This window comes from Carcharodon carcharias, chromosome 11 (assembly GCF_017639515.1).
Source record: "Carcharodon carcharias isolate sCarCar2 chromosome 11, sCarCar2.pri, whole genome shotgun sequence".
In the NCBI taxonomy this organism is placed as follows: Eukaryota; Metazoa; Chordata; class Chondrichthyes; order Lamniformes; family Lamnidae; genus Carcharodon; species Carcharodon carcharias.
This window is the reverse complement of record NC_054477.1, coordinates 52,666,756-52,683,596: the sequence shown is the minus strand read 5'-3', so window position 1 is coordinate 52,683,596 and position 16,841 is coordinate 52,666,756. Positions and strand designations below refer to the sequence as shown.

Here is a 16,841-nt window from a genome sequence, read left to right as displayed (position 1 = left end):
AGATTTGTCAGGCATGACCTCCCCTTGATGAAACCATGCTGACTTTACCCTATTTTACCATGCACTTCCAAGTATTCTGAAATCTCATCCTTAATCTAAAATCTTACCAATGACCGAGGTCAGGCTAATTGGCCTGTAATTTCCCATCTTTTGCCTCACTCCCTTCTTAAACAGCGGGGTTACATTAGCGATTTTCCAGTCCTCTGGAACCCTCCCTGACTCCAGTGATTCCTGAAAGATCACCACTAACACCTCCACTATCTCTTCAGCTATCTCCTTCAGAACTCTGGGGTGTAATCCATCTGGTCCAGGTGATTTATCCACCTTCAGACCTTTCAGTTTTCCTAGCACCTTCTCCTTGGTAATGGCCACACACTCACCTATGCCCCCTGACTCTCTTGAACTTTGGGGATGTCACTCGTGTCTTCCACTGTGAAGACTGACGCAAAGTACCTATTCAGTTCCTCCGCCATTTCTTTGTTCCCCATTACTACTTCTCCAGCATCATTTCCCAGCGGCCCAATGTCCACTTTTGTCTCTCTCTTACCCCTTATATATCTAAAAAAACTCTTGCAATCTTCTTTTATATTACTGGCTAGTTTACCCTCATATTTAATCTTCTCCTTCCTTATTTCTTTTTTAGTTGTCCTCTGTTGGTCTTTGTAAGCTTCCCAATCCCCTGGTTTCCCACTGCTTTTCGCCGCATTGTATGCTTTCTCTTTAGCTTTTATGCTGTCCCTGACTTCCATTGTCAGCCATGGTTACCTCGTCCTCCCTTTAGTATGCTTCTTCTTCCAAGGGATGAATTTTTGCTGTGTCTCCCAAATTACACCCAGAAACTCCTGCCATTGCTGTTCCACTGTCTTTCTAGCTAGGCTCATCTCCCAGACAATTCTGGCCAGCTCCTCCCTCATGCCTCTGTAGTTGCCTTTATTCAACTGTATTACCGTTACATCTGATTCCAGCTTTTTCCTCTCAAGTTGCAGGGTAAATTCTATCATATAATGGTGACTTCCTCCTAAGGTTCCTTCATCTTAAGCTCCCTTATCAAATCTGCCTCATTACACATCACTAAATCCAGAATTGCCTGTTCCCTAGTGGGCTCCACCACAAGCTGCTCTAAAAAGCCATCTCGTAGACATTCCACAAATTCCTTTTCTTGGGATCCACTAGCAACCTGATTTTCCCGGTTGTTTGTACTATTATAATCTGTGTTTCTTTTAACATCCTGCTTTTCCACCAAGTTTCCCACGTGGATTAACATGTGATTTAGAGAGCAATTACTAATTTTCCCCTGTGCCATTTTCCTTTGCTTTTTTCTTCTCCTCTCCTGAATGCAGTAATTCATGGTGGGACACAATTCCGCATGCATTAGTGGCCCTTCAATGTCACATCCACATGATTATTTCTCATGCAAGCCTAGACAGTGAGCATTGGCAAAGTATTCATCTGCAGGGGGACATTAAAGCTGAACCTGATACATCTCCAACAACACTTATAAGTCCTATGCTGGACCACGGGTATGGGAGATAATTGTAGTACTCTCATTGCTACCCTCATTCCTCACTAGGGCAGCATAGGGGTTCTGCCCTTGAATGGAGATCCAACCAGTAACCATCCACCACCAAGCTTCTCCACCTTGTTGAATTTGTTCTCAACTCCTCCTATGACTCACTTCCTCCAAATAAAAGGCATAGTTGTGGGAACCCAAATGGGTCCTCTAGCTCATGCCATCCTTTTCACTGAATACATGGAACATTCGTTGTTCCAGTCCTACTCAGTTCCCCCTCCCTAAACACTTTCTTCTGGTATGTTGATGACTATTGGTGCCACTTCCTATTCTAACCCATGCTGGAAAATTTCATTAGCCTTTCTTCCAATTTCTACCCTTCCCTCACCTTCACAAGGTCCATTTCAGGCTCTTCCCTTCCTTGACTTTCTTATTTCCATTTCTGAGGATAAGCTGTTAATCAGCCTACTGACTCCCATAGTTACTTTGACCACGTTTTCTCGCACTCCAAGATACAAGCTATTCTTATAACTAGTGGTGTAAAGTGCAATATAAATTAATCTATACTATTCCTCACTAGAGCTTGAGCAGCAGCAATCACGGCAGCTATGATAAATTTAAATCTCCACGGGGCTGATTAATGGAAATGGGTAAAATTCATTACTAATTCTGGTCGAGTACAATACCATATCCTGAATTGCTATTTACAAAATTGAACTTGGTCTACACGTAGCTAAAAGGACTAGTGCAGTTATTTTTAAAAATAAATTTTTTCTTACCATAAACCCTTTTATTGTTCTATAGTATGGATCCAAAAGCAGTGAACCCAAGGAACAGACTTGGGCCGTACGATCCCAACCATCAGAGCAATGGACTAAAACACTGGCACCTTCATATCCCACTGTCTGTTCAAAATATAGACGAGAAAGCGTGTGTCATGGAACTGTTCAGACAAACTTATTTCTTCAGGACAGTAAAGTACAATCGACAGTTCTTAAAGGAGCTTGGTGCTTAAAACTTTGATGTCAGCAACTGCAAGGTCAAACTTTATATTATCAGAATATGCAGGCTATTCCATGGGAGCAGGCTTACAGTTTGATCCGAACACATATGCACTAATTAAAACAAGAGATTAAATATCCATTCAGTGCTATCAGTATTTTTAGCTGCAGTGGATCAAATGCTTAAATGTACACCACCAACCCTATAAAGCCTAGAGATTAAAAAATACAACTCTTTTTTCAGATTCTTATCTTCCAATACATGTTCATCCACTTGAAGCTTCAGTTCACCAATCTGTTCATCACTAGTAGCGAATATTATTTTGATTAACTGTTTTTGACAGGAGAGTTATGGACTAAGTATCATATCTTATTTCAGATATCAAATTTGTTCCATGTTAGCTATTTGAAGAGAAGACAATCTTCTATTTCTTTATCTGCATTGAGAGTTTTGCTGCTTTTATTTCTTTATATTGATAGAAAGGAAGAAATTCACATTTCTGACTACTATATTAATTGCTTGTAAACAGTCTCCCCGTGAGGGCAATAAATTGATCCTTTCCTAATGAGTTGGCTATTAAGAGAGAGTCATAGCCATTATCTAGCCAGCATAAAAGCAAAATACTGCAGATGCTGGAAATTTGAAACAGAAAACATTATAGGTACTCAGCCTGTCAGGAAACATCATTGAAGAGAACAAATAAGTTAATAATTGAGGTGAAGAACTGACACTGAAACATTAACTTGTCTGTTCTTTCCATAGATGCTGCCTGATCTGAACATGTCCAGCACTTTCGCTTTGTGTTCCATCATGCAAAACGTTTGTTTGTTTCAACATGGAGTTCTTGTTTACCAGACTTGAATGTGAGGAGCTGTTAAAAGGGTGCACAGAAGAACACACTTGCAAAAGCCTGGCTTGATGTTTTTTTTCCACTGCAAGAAATGTTGTATAATAGGACATTTTTAATTATAAATGATAACTGGGACTGGTATTATTGCTGGCTTGTTACCTTCCCATTGAACTTTTATTCAAATCAGAGATTAATAGAGAACTCTTATGTGTATTTCTCACAAAAAGATTTCATCAAGAGCAAGTGGTCCAAGTTACTTGTTACTGCAGAAAATCTGCAATAAGTTTTGGGTTTTATGATTTTGGAATTGTTTTAAAGTACAAATGTGAAAGTTTACCATAACTTCTCCTGCTAGCACAGAAATCAGAAGCAAGAGGAATCATTAAAAACTAATTAGTGGTTTCAAGCCTAAATTACACCTTTCATCTTTTTGCTTTCTGTCAAAATTGGAGAGCTCAGTAGTTACAGAACTAAATGTTTCAATGTACAAGCTTAGAGTAAAAACAGTTTGTTTCTTTTCCTATGTACTTCTTAGATACTGTGTAGGAAAATCACATTTCAATTCATATGAACTGAGCCCAAGAAAGTAGACTTTTGTAGCGCACATGAGTGAGATACTACCTTCATTCATATATTCCACGTTCACCACGTAGAGAAAAAACACTTTTCTACTTCTTGTGGCTGACCATTCCATTTGCATTTCAATTCTTCAGACACAACAGTTTTGCACCATGCTAAGACTGTATAATGGAAACTGATCAGTAAGCTTTTGTACCATCTATCTTTCTTTTGTAGAAATACTGTTAGTCGGAAGTAAAATTTTAGCTGTGCTAAAATGTACCTTCAGAGTTTTCCCAAAAAGAAAAATTTCAAAACTGACTGCACATCACTTACACCACAATTGGGGTTAGATTCTAAAACAGCTTTATGCTCACCAAAAATTCAGCTGATTAGGAAAATAAAGAGCTCAGCCAGGAAGGTTTAAGATTGGAACTCCAGTCTGTGCTGGATCAGTTGATCTCACTCAAGGAATAAATAAGGAAACAATTGACTCAGTGGTCCTGATATGGGGATTGTGGAGGACAATATGATTTCTTGCTCCTGATTTGTATCTTGCAAGTATAGATGCATTAGTGTTGGATCAGAACATATAGCAAGCCATTCAGTTCAAGGGCAATTAGAGATGGGCAACAAATGCTGGCCTTGCCAGCAATGTCCACATCCCATAAAAGAATAAATCAAGCTTTGCTGTGATGTATCTTGAGGTGGAATTGTGAATTACCATTCATGGCCTCTACCCAAACATAAGATACTGTAGGCGACTCATGCCAGTGGAACTAATCTCAACAAGTAGGGAATTCTTTCAGGACAGAGGGAAGACAGAGGAGAAAATTACCAGCAAAGGTGTAAAAAAGCTTCAAGCCAGTGAAGACTATACCAACTTTGCAATATAGACTATACCTTGGCAGTATGCTTGTCTGCTTATTCATAAAGCAATATTTTTTCCTTTATATGCTAAATTATTAGGTAAATAATTTCCTTTCTGCATATAAAAAATAAGTTTAAAAACATATATAGTGAAACAATATGTACTTTAGCAAGAAATACAGCAGCATCCAACACAGCTTTTATGTGGCGAAGCCATCCAGAACTCTCCAAACCACTTAAGAAGTCATTCAGAGCCAACTCTTTGGTTCCACACACTAAAAATAAGAAAATACATATTCAGCATGATTCAAATAATCATTTTAGCTTGCACATTTGGTAAAAGTAACATTTTTTTTGCTTTTATAACTACAAGTAAGTGAACAAGTTTCTTGTCTGTTACATAGAGATAAAAGGCATCTTTCTCAACATCTGTTTTATATTATATTTGAATTTGGTCATCTGATTCACACAACTGCGTCACTCACTCTGAAATAAATAAGGTTAACACTACAGAAACATTAACCCTTAGAGGATAGTTTAATTTCTGTGTCAAGTTGAAGAACTCCATTACAGTATCTCAGTTTCCTTGCTATAACATAGGAGTAACATATGGCTAGTTTTTACAATCCAGATGCTAGCAATCTGAAACAAAATGTGCTAGAAACAGGCAGCATCTAATTCAATTGGCTAAAGATGCGCTTCTGTGATGGTGAGCCCTCAGAAGACTGAGATAGATCAACCATTTGACACTTTGGGCTGAAAATGGTTGAAAGTGCTTCACCCTTACCTTTTGCACCACGTGCTGGGCTTCACTGTTATTGAGGGTGGGGATGCCTGTGGAGACCCCTCCTCCTGTATTGTTTAATTTTCCATCACCATTTACAACTCGATGCAGCAGGACTGCAGATCTTTGATCTGATTAATTGTCTGTGGGATTGCTTGGCTTGTTGCCAAACATGCATGAGGTCCTGTGCTGTAACTTCACCAGGTTAGTATCTCATGTTTTGTTAAAGTATGCTTTGTGCTGCTCCTGGCATGTCCTCCTATACTTCTTATTTGAACCAGGATTGATCCTTAGCTTGAAGGAAACGGTTGAGTGTGGAGTATGCCAGACCACAGATAGCCAGCTTTGAGCTGCTAGGTTTGTTCTGAATCTATCCCATTTAGCACAACATTGATGGTCATTGAAGACCCCAATCCAAAGTACATTGTGTCCTTGCTACCCTCCGTGCTTCTTCCAAGTGGTGTTCAACATGAGTAATACAGACTTATTACCCAAAGGAGAGTTGTAGGTGAACATCAGCAGGAGGTTTCCTTGCCCATGTGTAACCTGATCCCATGAGACCTCATGGGGTCCAGAGTCAATGTTGAGAACTTGCAGTCTAGCTCCCTCCCAATGGTATACCACTGTGCCACCACTTCTGCTGGATCTGTCCTGTCGGTGGGACAATACATACCCAGAGATGGTGATGGACAAATCTGGGACATTGCCATAATCACAGAATGGTACCTTTCAGCCAATGTCAAGCTGTAGGCCAGCTCTCCAAATTTTTGCATAGGTCCCCAGGTTAGTGAGGAGGATATTGCAGGGTCAACTGAATTGAGTGCGATTTTGTTGCGCCCACTACCTAGGTCTATGCCAGGTAGTCTGCCAGATTTATTATCAGACATTTTCCATAGCTGTTTGATAGAACTGAGAAACTGGAGACACACATAGGCCAGACTATGAAAAGATAGTAGATTTTCTTCCCTAAAGGACACTCCTGAATGAGATGGGTTTTAATAACAATTCAGTAGTTTCTTGGTCACTATTACTGATCCTGACCCAAAGTGATGTGGTTGACTATTAACTTCCCTCTGAAATGGCCTAGCAAACCATTCAGTTACATCAAACCACTGCAAAAAAGTAAATAAGTAGATTTATTTAATTAACTAAATTTAAATTCTCCAGTGGTAGGATTTGAATTCATGCCTCTGGATCAATAGTCAGGTTTTCTACATTACAAACCTAGTAACATAACCACTACAGTACTACACCCATATTTCACCTCAAATAACCAAGGCAGGACATCTACCTATCCTTGTAGCAGCAATAACTTTAGACAGATAGAAGAATGCAACATTCCTTACTGATGGAAAAATTCACACAAAATATGAAAATTACCTGAACTACCAGAAGGTATGATATTTAACCATGAAGATGAGCAATCCCAACTCCTATTCTTCATGTGCTTTGAGCTCAGCAAGGAAAACTATGGGAACATTATAATTGGTCTCAGAATCCCTAGGCTGGGTCAGGGAATTTGAATAATGAACGGATTACTAGCCACACCTCCATCTCCTGAACGATGACCAGTGACCCTGCTAGAAAGCTCACACGCAGGCAGGACGAGTTTGGACAAACAACCTGCTGACACTTAAGCATCTCAGCTCACACACAAAGAATCTGCACCTTGGTAAGGTAAAAAAGAAATTACTTGCTTACAGAAATGTAGCTCAGCAAAATTCACCACTTTCAAATGGGAGAAAGCAGGAAAGAAGAAAGCACGAGTCCTGAAAGATTTCCATGTTTTACAATAGGGACAGCATATTAAAACGTACCTTCACTGACTTTCTGCAAGCTCGCTCTCATTACATGAATGTTTTCAATCCCAACAAACTGGAACCTAATATTGGAATAGTTATCTTCATTTTCATATCCTTTACCTGCAGCTCGATTTGCCAGTGCATTTAGCTGAAAAATATAAAAATAAAATACTTTTTTCATTCTTGCATGGGATATGGGCATTGCTACGTGGGCCAGCATTTTTATTGCCCATTCCTAATTACTCTTGAGAAGGTGGTGGTGAGCTGTCTTCTTGAACTGCAGCAGTCCATGTGGTGTTGGTACACCTCAGGGATGTTAAGGATGGAGTTCCAGGATTTTGACCCAGCAACAATGAAGGAACAGCGATATATTTCCTAGTTAGGATGGTGTGTGGCTTGGAGGGGAACTTGTAGGTGGTGATGTTCCCATGTATCTGCTGCCCTTGTCGATCTAGGTGGCAGAGGTTGTGGGTTTGGAAGGTGCTGTGATGCTGCCAGACCTGCTGAGTTTTTCCAGGTAATTCTGTTTTTGTTTTGGATTTCCAGTATCCGCAGTTTTTTTGTTTTTATCTCTGTATTTATATGGCTGGTCCAGTTCAGTTTCTGGTCAATGGTAACCCCCAGGATGTTAATAGTGGGGGATTCAGCAATGGTAATGCCACTGAATATCAAAGGGAGATGGTTGGATTCTTGTTGGAGAAGGTTATTGCTGGCACTTGTGTGGCGTGAAATGTTACTTGTCACTTATCAGCCCAAGCCTCAATGTTGTCCAGGTCTTGCTGCATACGGGCACAAACGGCTTCAGTGTCTGAGGAGTCGCAAGTGATGCTGAATATTGTGCAATTATCAGCGAACATCCCCACTTCTGACCTTATGATGGAAAGGAGGACATAGATTAAGCAGATGTAAATGGTTTGGCCTAGGGCACTAGCCTGGGGAACGCCTGCAGTGATGTCCTGGAACTGAAATGATTGGCATCCAACAATCACAAACATTTTCCTTGTGTTAGGTATGACTCTAACCAGTGGAGAGTTTTTCCCAATTCCTATTGATTCCATTTTTGCTAGGGCTCCTTGATGCCACATCTCAGTCAAGTGCTGCCTTGATGTCAAGGGCAGTCACTCTCACCTCGGGAGTTCGGCTCTTTAATTCATGTTGGACTAAGGCTGTAATGAGATCAAGGGCTGAGTGGCCTTGGTGGAACCCAAACTGATCAAATTATTGCTGAGTAACTGCTGCTTAATAGCACTGTTGACAACCCCTTCCCTGACTTTATTAATGATTGAGAGTAGACTGATGGGGTGGTAATTGGCTGGAACAAAAACAGAATTACCTGGAAAAACTCAGCAGGTCTGGCAGCATCGGCGGAGAAGAAAAGAGTTGATGTTTCGAGTCCTCGAAACTGAGTTCTGTCGAAGGGTCATGAGGACTCGAAACGTCAACTCTTTTTTTCTCCGCCGATGCTGCCAGACCTGCTGAGTTTTTCCTGATAATTCTGTTTTTGTTTTGGATTTCCAGCATCCGCAGTTTTTTTGTTTTTATCTCTGGTAATTGGCTGGGTTGGATTTTCCTTTTTGTGTACAGGACATACCTGGGCAGTTTTCCATATTTTCGGGTAGATCCCAGTGTTGTAGCTATTGTGATATTTCATATAAAACTAGTAGGAATGCAGTACCTTTTTATTAAAGGTCACTTATAAATTATGTCTTGCAATAATTGGGAACTGACAAATATTGAAGGTAAGCCGCACACATACCTTTGGCCTCGTATCCATTACATACATGAAGTGGCTGTTGGGATTGGCTTTGCTTATAGCTTGCAGCATGTGCTCATCTTCTAGACACCTGGCACTAAAGCCAGACAACGGCTGGCTGCATCTACATATGGCAGCCTGGAAAGAGAACAAAAAGCGAACGGCCAGTGAAGGAACTATGTTTTTTTTTTAAAACACACATGCAGCTTCAAACATTACTTTGCTGAATACCTGATCTCTTTCACATTTCCACAGGGAGCTGTTGAGCACAAAGGTAACAGAGCACAAGTACAGATGAGAAAGCTATTTAGCTGCCTAGTTCGCCCTTCCATTGAAATGCATCATGCTACTATGATATCTACTACATGCATTCTTAAAGGACACCAGAATATTTCCCTCCATTACATCATCATTCCAGATAGTAAGCAACCTTTTATGAAGGATTTCCCAAGATCAGTCCTGAACCTGCCCTTTGCTGGTTTGTAATAATGACAAAACTGAGCTCCATCTTACTTCAAACTGCAACATCTCGATTACATAATAAAAATAAATTTTCGACATTACGTTATATTGTGAACTTAAAATGGATACCTAGTGGCTAAAGTCTTCAGAGCTCCTATACCTTTGTGAAGAAAACAGTATATAAATACTGTCCAAGAAAGTTATTAAATCAAATTAATTCTATCCAAACTTTCTTTTGAAATTGTTTAGCATTTTAAGATAAATATACTTATGACAATCTACCTGATGTGCGCTTAAGAAAACCAACAACCAAGGAACTGTTATTTACCAGTTGGACTGTAGAATTATAGAACAGTGACAACACAGGAAGCTTTTGGCTCATCATGTCCATGGCAGCTCTTTGCAAAAGCAACCCATCTAGTCCCACTCCTCCACCTTCTCCCCACAACCCTGCAAGTTTCTTCTCTTCAGATAATTATTCAATTCTCTTTTAAAAGCCTCCACTGAATCTGCCTCCACCACACTCTCAAAGCAGTCCAGATCTTAAGCATTCGCTGCGTAAAAAGTACAATTGATTGATAGCATGACTGCTTTCCTCTTTGCAAAGGGTTGCTTTGGTCTGGAGGTTTGATGAAAAGTCATCAATCTGGAACGTTAACTTTGTTTCTCTCTCTATGGATCCTGCCAAAGCTGCTGAGGATTTCCAGCAATTTCTATTTTTATTTTGATCTAGGATGTTCTTCAAGAAAATTCATGAGTATTGTCTTGATATTTGTCTTAGGTTGTTTAGTTCCCAATCTGCTTGCCTGTTTCAAATTTACAGCCGTGAAAGAGATTGTGTGGAGTTGAACCACCACGTTGAAATAAAACAATCACCATCACTAGCGCTGGGATCGTTAATGTCTAAAGACCCAGCCATTAGCCAACAGAATCATGCCACAAGATTTCATGTTTTTAAATAAAAATGAACTTAATTGTATATATAAAGAGAAATATTAAAAAATCACTACTAAATTAAAACTATAGCTTTTAAAGGCTCATGCTATAATTACAGTTCTACTTTTTACTTCCTCCCCAGAGTTCCCTTATACGTTGTACATTTTGAAGGTTCATTCACGTCTTGTCTGGGACAAAACCAAAAGTATATCACAGCTCTCTGGAATTTATTTTACTTCTCCTTAGTATTCCAGCTATTCTCCAAGGCAGTAGATTTCATGGGAGTCCTTCCATTAGCTTTTGGCTAAGTGACCCCCCAACTTTCCTTTAAAACCTCACAGCTCAAGCACAGGCCTCCCAGCAACTCCTGCGCAGTGACTTAAAACATCAGAAACACCCTTGGTTTCCAACAGATCTCTGCTATGGTTTTACACTGCAACCAAGCTGAACATTTCCAGAGTTCCAACTGAAACAAAGTTAACTGCCTTTCACAGAGAGTATTAGCATAGATTCCTTCCTTTAGCTTTCAGCTAAACAAATCTTCCAGTCATTTATTCCCTTTCCAAATTTGTCTTATACCGAATACCAGCTCCCAATTGCAGGCTGCATCATGGATGATAGGTCTAGCATTTACTCTACTTCTGATGTAGGTCTGGCTTTATCTCTCAATTTACAAGGAGCTAGAAGCTATCTAAGACCCAAAGCTGACAGAGTCTCTTAGCTGCTTTTCCAAACATCAACCAGTCTTGCCTGCTGGCTATGCACTGACTAATTGAATTCATAGACATAAACTCAAAACAAAAAATCTCAAGAACCTTCATCCATCTCCATGACAATGTGACACACACTGCCGTTTCCCAGGTAGAAATGCAAATTACAACTACCTTTTAATTCCAAAGCTTTCTTTAATTCTGGGAAATCAGATGAATAACTTACCTCTCTAACAAAACAGACTTAGTGGCACCTTATGAAGCTAAAAGCAAGCTCCCTGCTTTTATGGATCTTACCTTTCTAGCTCTGACCTCTTAAGTCAACATGGCCCCAGCCTTTTTAGTGTAATAAACTCCAAGCTTGTTTGAATCACATTTACTTTAGGGTTGCTTATCAGGTTCTTAACCAAATGCCACCGCTTTTCTACAGTTAAAACTTTAATTCCTAAAACTAAAAGTTATATTGTAAAATATGCAAACTAGATAACTGCAACACTCGAGAACACTAGAAAAACTAATGGGACTGAAGACGGACAAGTCCCTGCACCCAAATGCCTGCATCCTAGAGTCTTAGAAGAGGTGGCTAGAGAGGTAGAGCATTGGTTGCAATCATCCAAAATTCCCTAGATTTTGGAAAAAGTCTGAGCAGATTGGAAAATTGCAAATGTAACGCCTGAATTCAAGACAGGAGGGAGACAGAAAGCAGAAAACTATAACCAGTTTGCCTAACATTTATCATTAGGAAAATCCTGGAATCCATTATTAAGGAAGTAGTAGCAGGATATTCAGAAAAACAAAACATAATCAGGCAGAGTCAAAATAGTTTTATGACAAGGAAATAGTTTTTGACTAATTTATCAGAGTTCTTTGAGGATGCAATAAGCAGGGTGGATAAAGGGGAACCAGAAGGTGTAGCATATTTAGATTTCCAAAAGGCATTCGATAAGGTGCCACATAAAAGGTTACTACACAAGGTAAGAGCTCATGGTGTTGGGGGTAATATATCAACATGGGTAGAGGATTGGCTAACTAACAGGAAAGAGTGTCAGAATAAATGAGTCATTTTCAGATTGACAAACTGAAACTCGTGTAGTGCCACAGGGAGCAGTACTTGGGCAAGCTATGCTTGGGACAGGATGAATTGCAGCCAAATTTGCTGATGATACAAAGATAAGTAGGAAAGTAAGTTGTGGTCAGGAGAAAAACATTCTACAAAGTGATATAGATACGTGAAGTGAGTAGGCAAAAATCTGGTAGAATGGAGTATAATATGGGAAAATGTGAGGTTGTCCACTTTGGCAGGAAGAATTAAAAAAAACAGAATATTATTTAAATAGAGAGTGGCTGCAGAATGCTGCAGTACGGAGAGATCTGGGTGCCCTTGTACATGAATTACAAAAAGTCAGAGTGCAGGTACAGCAAATAATTAGGAAAGCAAATAAAATGTTGGTCTTTAGTGAAAGGGGGATTGTCACAACTGTGTAATTACGATATAGATTTTAAGGAGAACTGTTTTAAAGGTACAATTCTATTTTCAAACCTTTACATTGAGTTCAAAAACCTTTTATCAAAATGGAAGTATGGGCAGTCAACTTGGAACCTTTCTGTGTTTATTCAAACTTTGTTAGACTCATATTTCTAGAGCAGGCTACGAAGCGTCATTAAAATGCAAGACTCCTCCAGTGATGTCCACTGCATCCTCTAGAAATGTGACAGCCCCTTGGCTTCTGAGAGAACAGGAGATAAGAAGGGCTTCAAAGGACCATAATATAATTAACTTCTTTGCCTGGTGAAACAATAACTCCTTGAAAATTAACATAGCAGCCATCTTTGTGTTTCTTGAGCTGTATAAAGGAGGCTGTAAGAAGCCATCTTGTGTGGCAGTGAGGCACATTGGAGTTTAGAAGCATGAGGAGTGATTTTATTGAAAGATAAGATTCTGAGGCAGCTTGACAGGGTGGATGCTAAAAAGATGTTTCTCTTGTGGAGAAATCCAGAACTAGGGAGCACAGTTTAAAAATAAGGGGTTTCCCATTTTATATGGAGATGAGGAAGAATTTCTGCTCTCAGAAAGAATTCTGTACCCCAGAGGATGGTGGAGGCTGAGTCACTGAACATATTCAAGGCTGAGTTAGACAGATTTTTGATTACAAGGGAGTCAGGGGTTATAGGGTACAGGCAGGAAAGTGGAGTTAAGGCCACAAACACAATCGATGATATTGAATGGCAGAACAGGCTTGAGAGGCAAAATGGCCTACTCCTGCTCCTATTCCTTATGTTCTTAAAGAGATTGAATTTTATATAGTGCCTTACATGTCCTCTAGACAACCCAAAACACTTTTAAAAGTGTTTACTCTTCAAAAAGCAAACAATGTAGCCAATTTGCACATAGTGAGGTTCCACAAACAGCAAATGAGATGATCGACGCAATCTTTTCTGTTGGTGTTTGCTAATGATATGTAGTACAGACATTGGGAGAATGCCATATCTCTTCTTCGGGTAACATCAAGGGATCTTTTAAGTCCACCCAAGTTTAACATTGCAGCAATAACTTGCACTTACATATCATCTTTAATGCAGTAAAAATCTCATCCAAAAGACAACTCCACCCTTAATGTAGCAGTCCCCTGCCTTACTGCACTTAAGTGTCACCTTAGTGAATGTGCTCAAATGCTGCAAAGGCACAATGGCATTGAACTGATGATTTTTTGACGCAGAGGCAATATTGCTATCACTGAACCAAGGCTGACATTGATTTTCACCGTGGTCTCACGTCCACAATCATAGCCAAGACCATCTCCAAAAAAATTCCTTGTATGCATCACCTTCCACATCCCCTTCCCCCGCTTCCAACCAAGTTCCATCTATGTCCATCCCTGGAAAAAAAAAAATCTTCCCAAATCACTTGCACTTTCTAGCTGCCAACTATCTAGCTTTTGGCATCCCAGTTACCATGATAGTTCTGCAGCTGTCAATCTGCTTCACTCCTTCACCTTTGACACCACGTCCTCAGTAAAACCTTTATTTTCTCCCATCCTGGTTGTTCCTCTTGGTACAGCCCCCATCTTCATTTCCTCAAGTCAAACAGACACAGACTTTAAGATAATCGGGCAGACAATTGATTTAACCACCCAACACCAGATTTGGCTGGACAACATCTGTTGACACTAAATTTGGCTTATATAGTTGAGCTTATTTCTAGTTTCCTCTTTGTTCTTCTGCTTTTTTTTGATTTTTAAAAGAAAACATTTCCTATATCATTCTCTGTTGCTTCTCTCATTATTCCCTGCACATATTTGTAGTATTTGCTTTGTTTTTCTTGTGTTGTTTTGTCAATCTATTACGAGTCAGCTACTTCTTCAAAAAAAAGATAACTGTGGAACCTTGTCAGTAGTATGCATGCTATTGACATGATGACAATGAACATGAATACACACGAATAATCACACCTGCTTTTGATGGAAAAAATAGGACAATGTAGGGAATCTTCCTTTGCTCCTGAACTTGGAACTCCCAACTATAATGGGCTTGGTGACACTTCTGGGAACATAAAGGTCCGTTGGATACGTATCACAAACCTGTTGGTGAAAAAAGAACAAGAATATGAATGAAATAAAAATGCTAAAGGCACCAGTGTGAAGAAATGCCCAGTACCCACATTTTCTAAATAAAGATTTAGCAACATGAAATTGAATTTGATTAATAAAAAATTTTAAACAAGTAGAATACCATTTTATCTTTACCTTTGAAAACAAAGACATTTTAAAATGACTCCCGGTATCAGGCTTACTTTAAAAAAGAAAACATCACAAAAGAATTACAATGAATTTTCAACATTTTAGGTTTAGCTTCTGAAGGTGAATTGACTATGCAGGGTTCTTAATTAGCCAAGAATAACTATCAAATACTTTAATAACCTCTTAAAATAATAATTCCATATTATGCAAAATGAAGGTGGCTCAAAGTCATTTTTAAAAAAAATATTTAGGTGACAAGACAATAAATCCTGGAGTCCGTGTCTGCAAACCCCAAAATACAAATTCCCAATCAGGGCTGCTTTACCGTAATGAGGAGTGGGAAGAGCAGAAAAAGAATAAACAGCTCCTATAGGAAGACGATGATATAAAATAATTACAAGCAAGGAGTAAAAGGAGGAAGAAGATGATCTCATCCAGTTCTTGTTGTGCACTCCTGGGTGGTGAATTCAAGACCAGGACTGCCAGTGAACTGGGTACATTGTCTCACCACCCTTTTGCGAGTGACTATCATAGGCAGGCTCTTGAGGCAGAGGTTACTGGAACCAACCAGAATACAATGTGTACACAACCTTTTTTCACCACACACACTGTTCCTGTTAGCTAAATATGCCCATAAACACAATAATAGGACAGAAAACTAATGAATGAAATGTTCCTCTTTATATTAAAAATTCCAATAAATGTTATATATGCCATCTTTTCCAATTTCCTCTTACTTTGTAACCTCGGTTTACATCAGTTAACTGCCAGATATCATTTGGGATTCTCATACGTCGATATTCGTCACTTAAATTAATGACCTTCCATCCCATTGCTCTCTCACATTCGGTCTTCTTAGGGGTGTATGAAAATGCATACAGGTCATCATATGTTACTGAAATAGAGAATATATTTAAATGTTTATGAAGTCTGCAAGCATTTGTTAGAAATAAAAGACAAAAATTAATCTATATTCCCATATACTTACTCCAAGCGATAACACTTTAATTTGGCAGAACATAAAAGAATTAAACCTTTAAACTATACATTTAAAATAACTGGAAAAATTATGTACAATATTCAGTTACATAACTACAACAGTGCAGAACCAAAATTGCAACTAGTGGCCATGAATATGGTAAGTATAGATATATTCAAGAATCGCAAGAGCTGTGTCCATCATCTACTATGCCAAACAGTGATAACATTTTAATCACATTATATCCTTTCCAACATGAGGAGTTCAAAATGCCAGTTTTACTATTGCAAGAGGCAGAACTGGAATCAAGTGTTTCTCCCACAGGTAAGGATGGAGTAGTAATAGAAGGTAAAGACAACGACCTAAAAATGGTGGGCTGCCCTTGCACACCATCCAGTGGTGGTTCAAGAACAACACTTGCAGAAGAACAGGAGCTGTTAACCATATGAATGCCTGAAGGGGAAGAAAAAGTGCATAAAGGCATTCATGTGATTGAACAGGGGAAAAAAGGTTTTCAGTTCATTACATTTTGGGTGTTTGTTAAGTACGATCAAATTACATTTAGTACAAACTTCAGTACAATAAAACTCTCTCTATTCTACTCAATCTCAAAAAAGTACCCCCTACATCAGCATGAAGAAACCCATTTTCTATGGCAGCATCTGTGAGATTCAGAATTATGAACATTTCAGTGATATTGGTTCAAAGCATCTAGGAACTCAGCTGAGACTATCCTAACTGATGTCACACAGGACAATCACCAACTGAATCTGCCTGGTCTAAATTAAATAAATGGCTCCAGATATGAAATGGCAATAAGTTAACTGCCTGCATCACTCAGCTATAAGTGGTAACTTGGGAGAGGTTGGAGGGAGACATCCAACTGCT

General features: G+C 39.2%; 1 protein-coding gene across 1 annotated transcript in view; it reads right to left on the bottom strand.

The window, feature by feature from the left end:
- Positions 1-16,841, bottom strand: part of mtmr6 (myotubularin related protein 6) — a 194,802-nt gene that overhangs the window by 20,057 nt on the left and 157,904 nt on the right. The window contains exons 4-9 of the mRNA XM_041199055.1: positions 15,712-15,869; positions 14,687-14,815; positions 9,133-9,267; positions 7,392-7,524; positions 4,956-5,065; positions 2,290-2,415 (exon numbers count right to left, since the gene is read on the bottom strand). Of these exons, the coding sequence (XP_041054989.1) occupies positions 2,290-2,415; positions 4,956-5,065; positions 7,392-7,524; positions 9,133-9,267; positions 14,687-14,815; positions 15,712-15,869 (791 nt within the window). The remainder of the gene's footprint in view (positions 1-2,289; positions 2,416-4,955; positions 5,066-7,391; positions 7,525-9,132; positions 9,268-14,686; positions 14,816-15,711; positions 15,870-16,841) is intronic.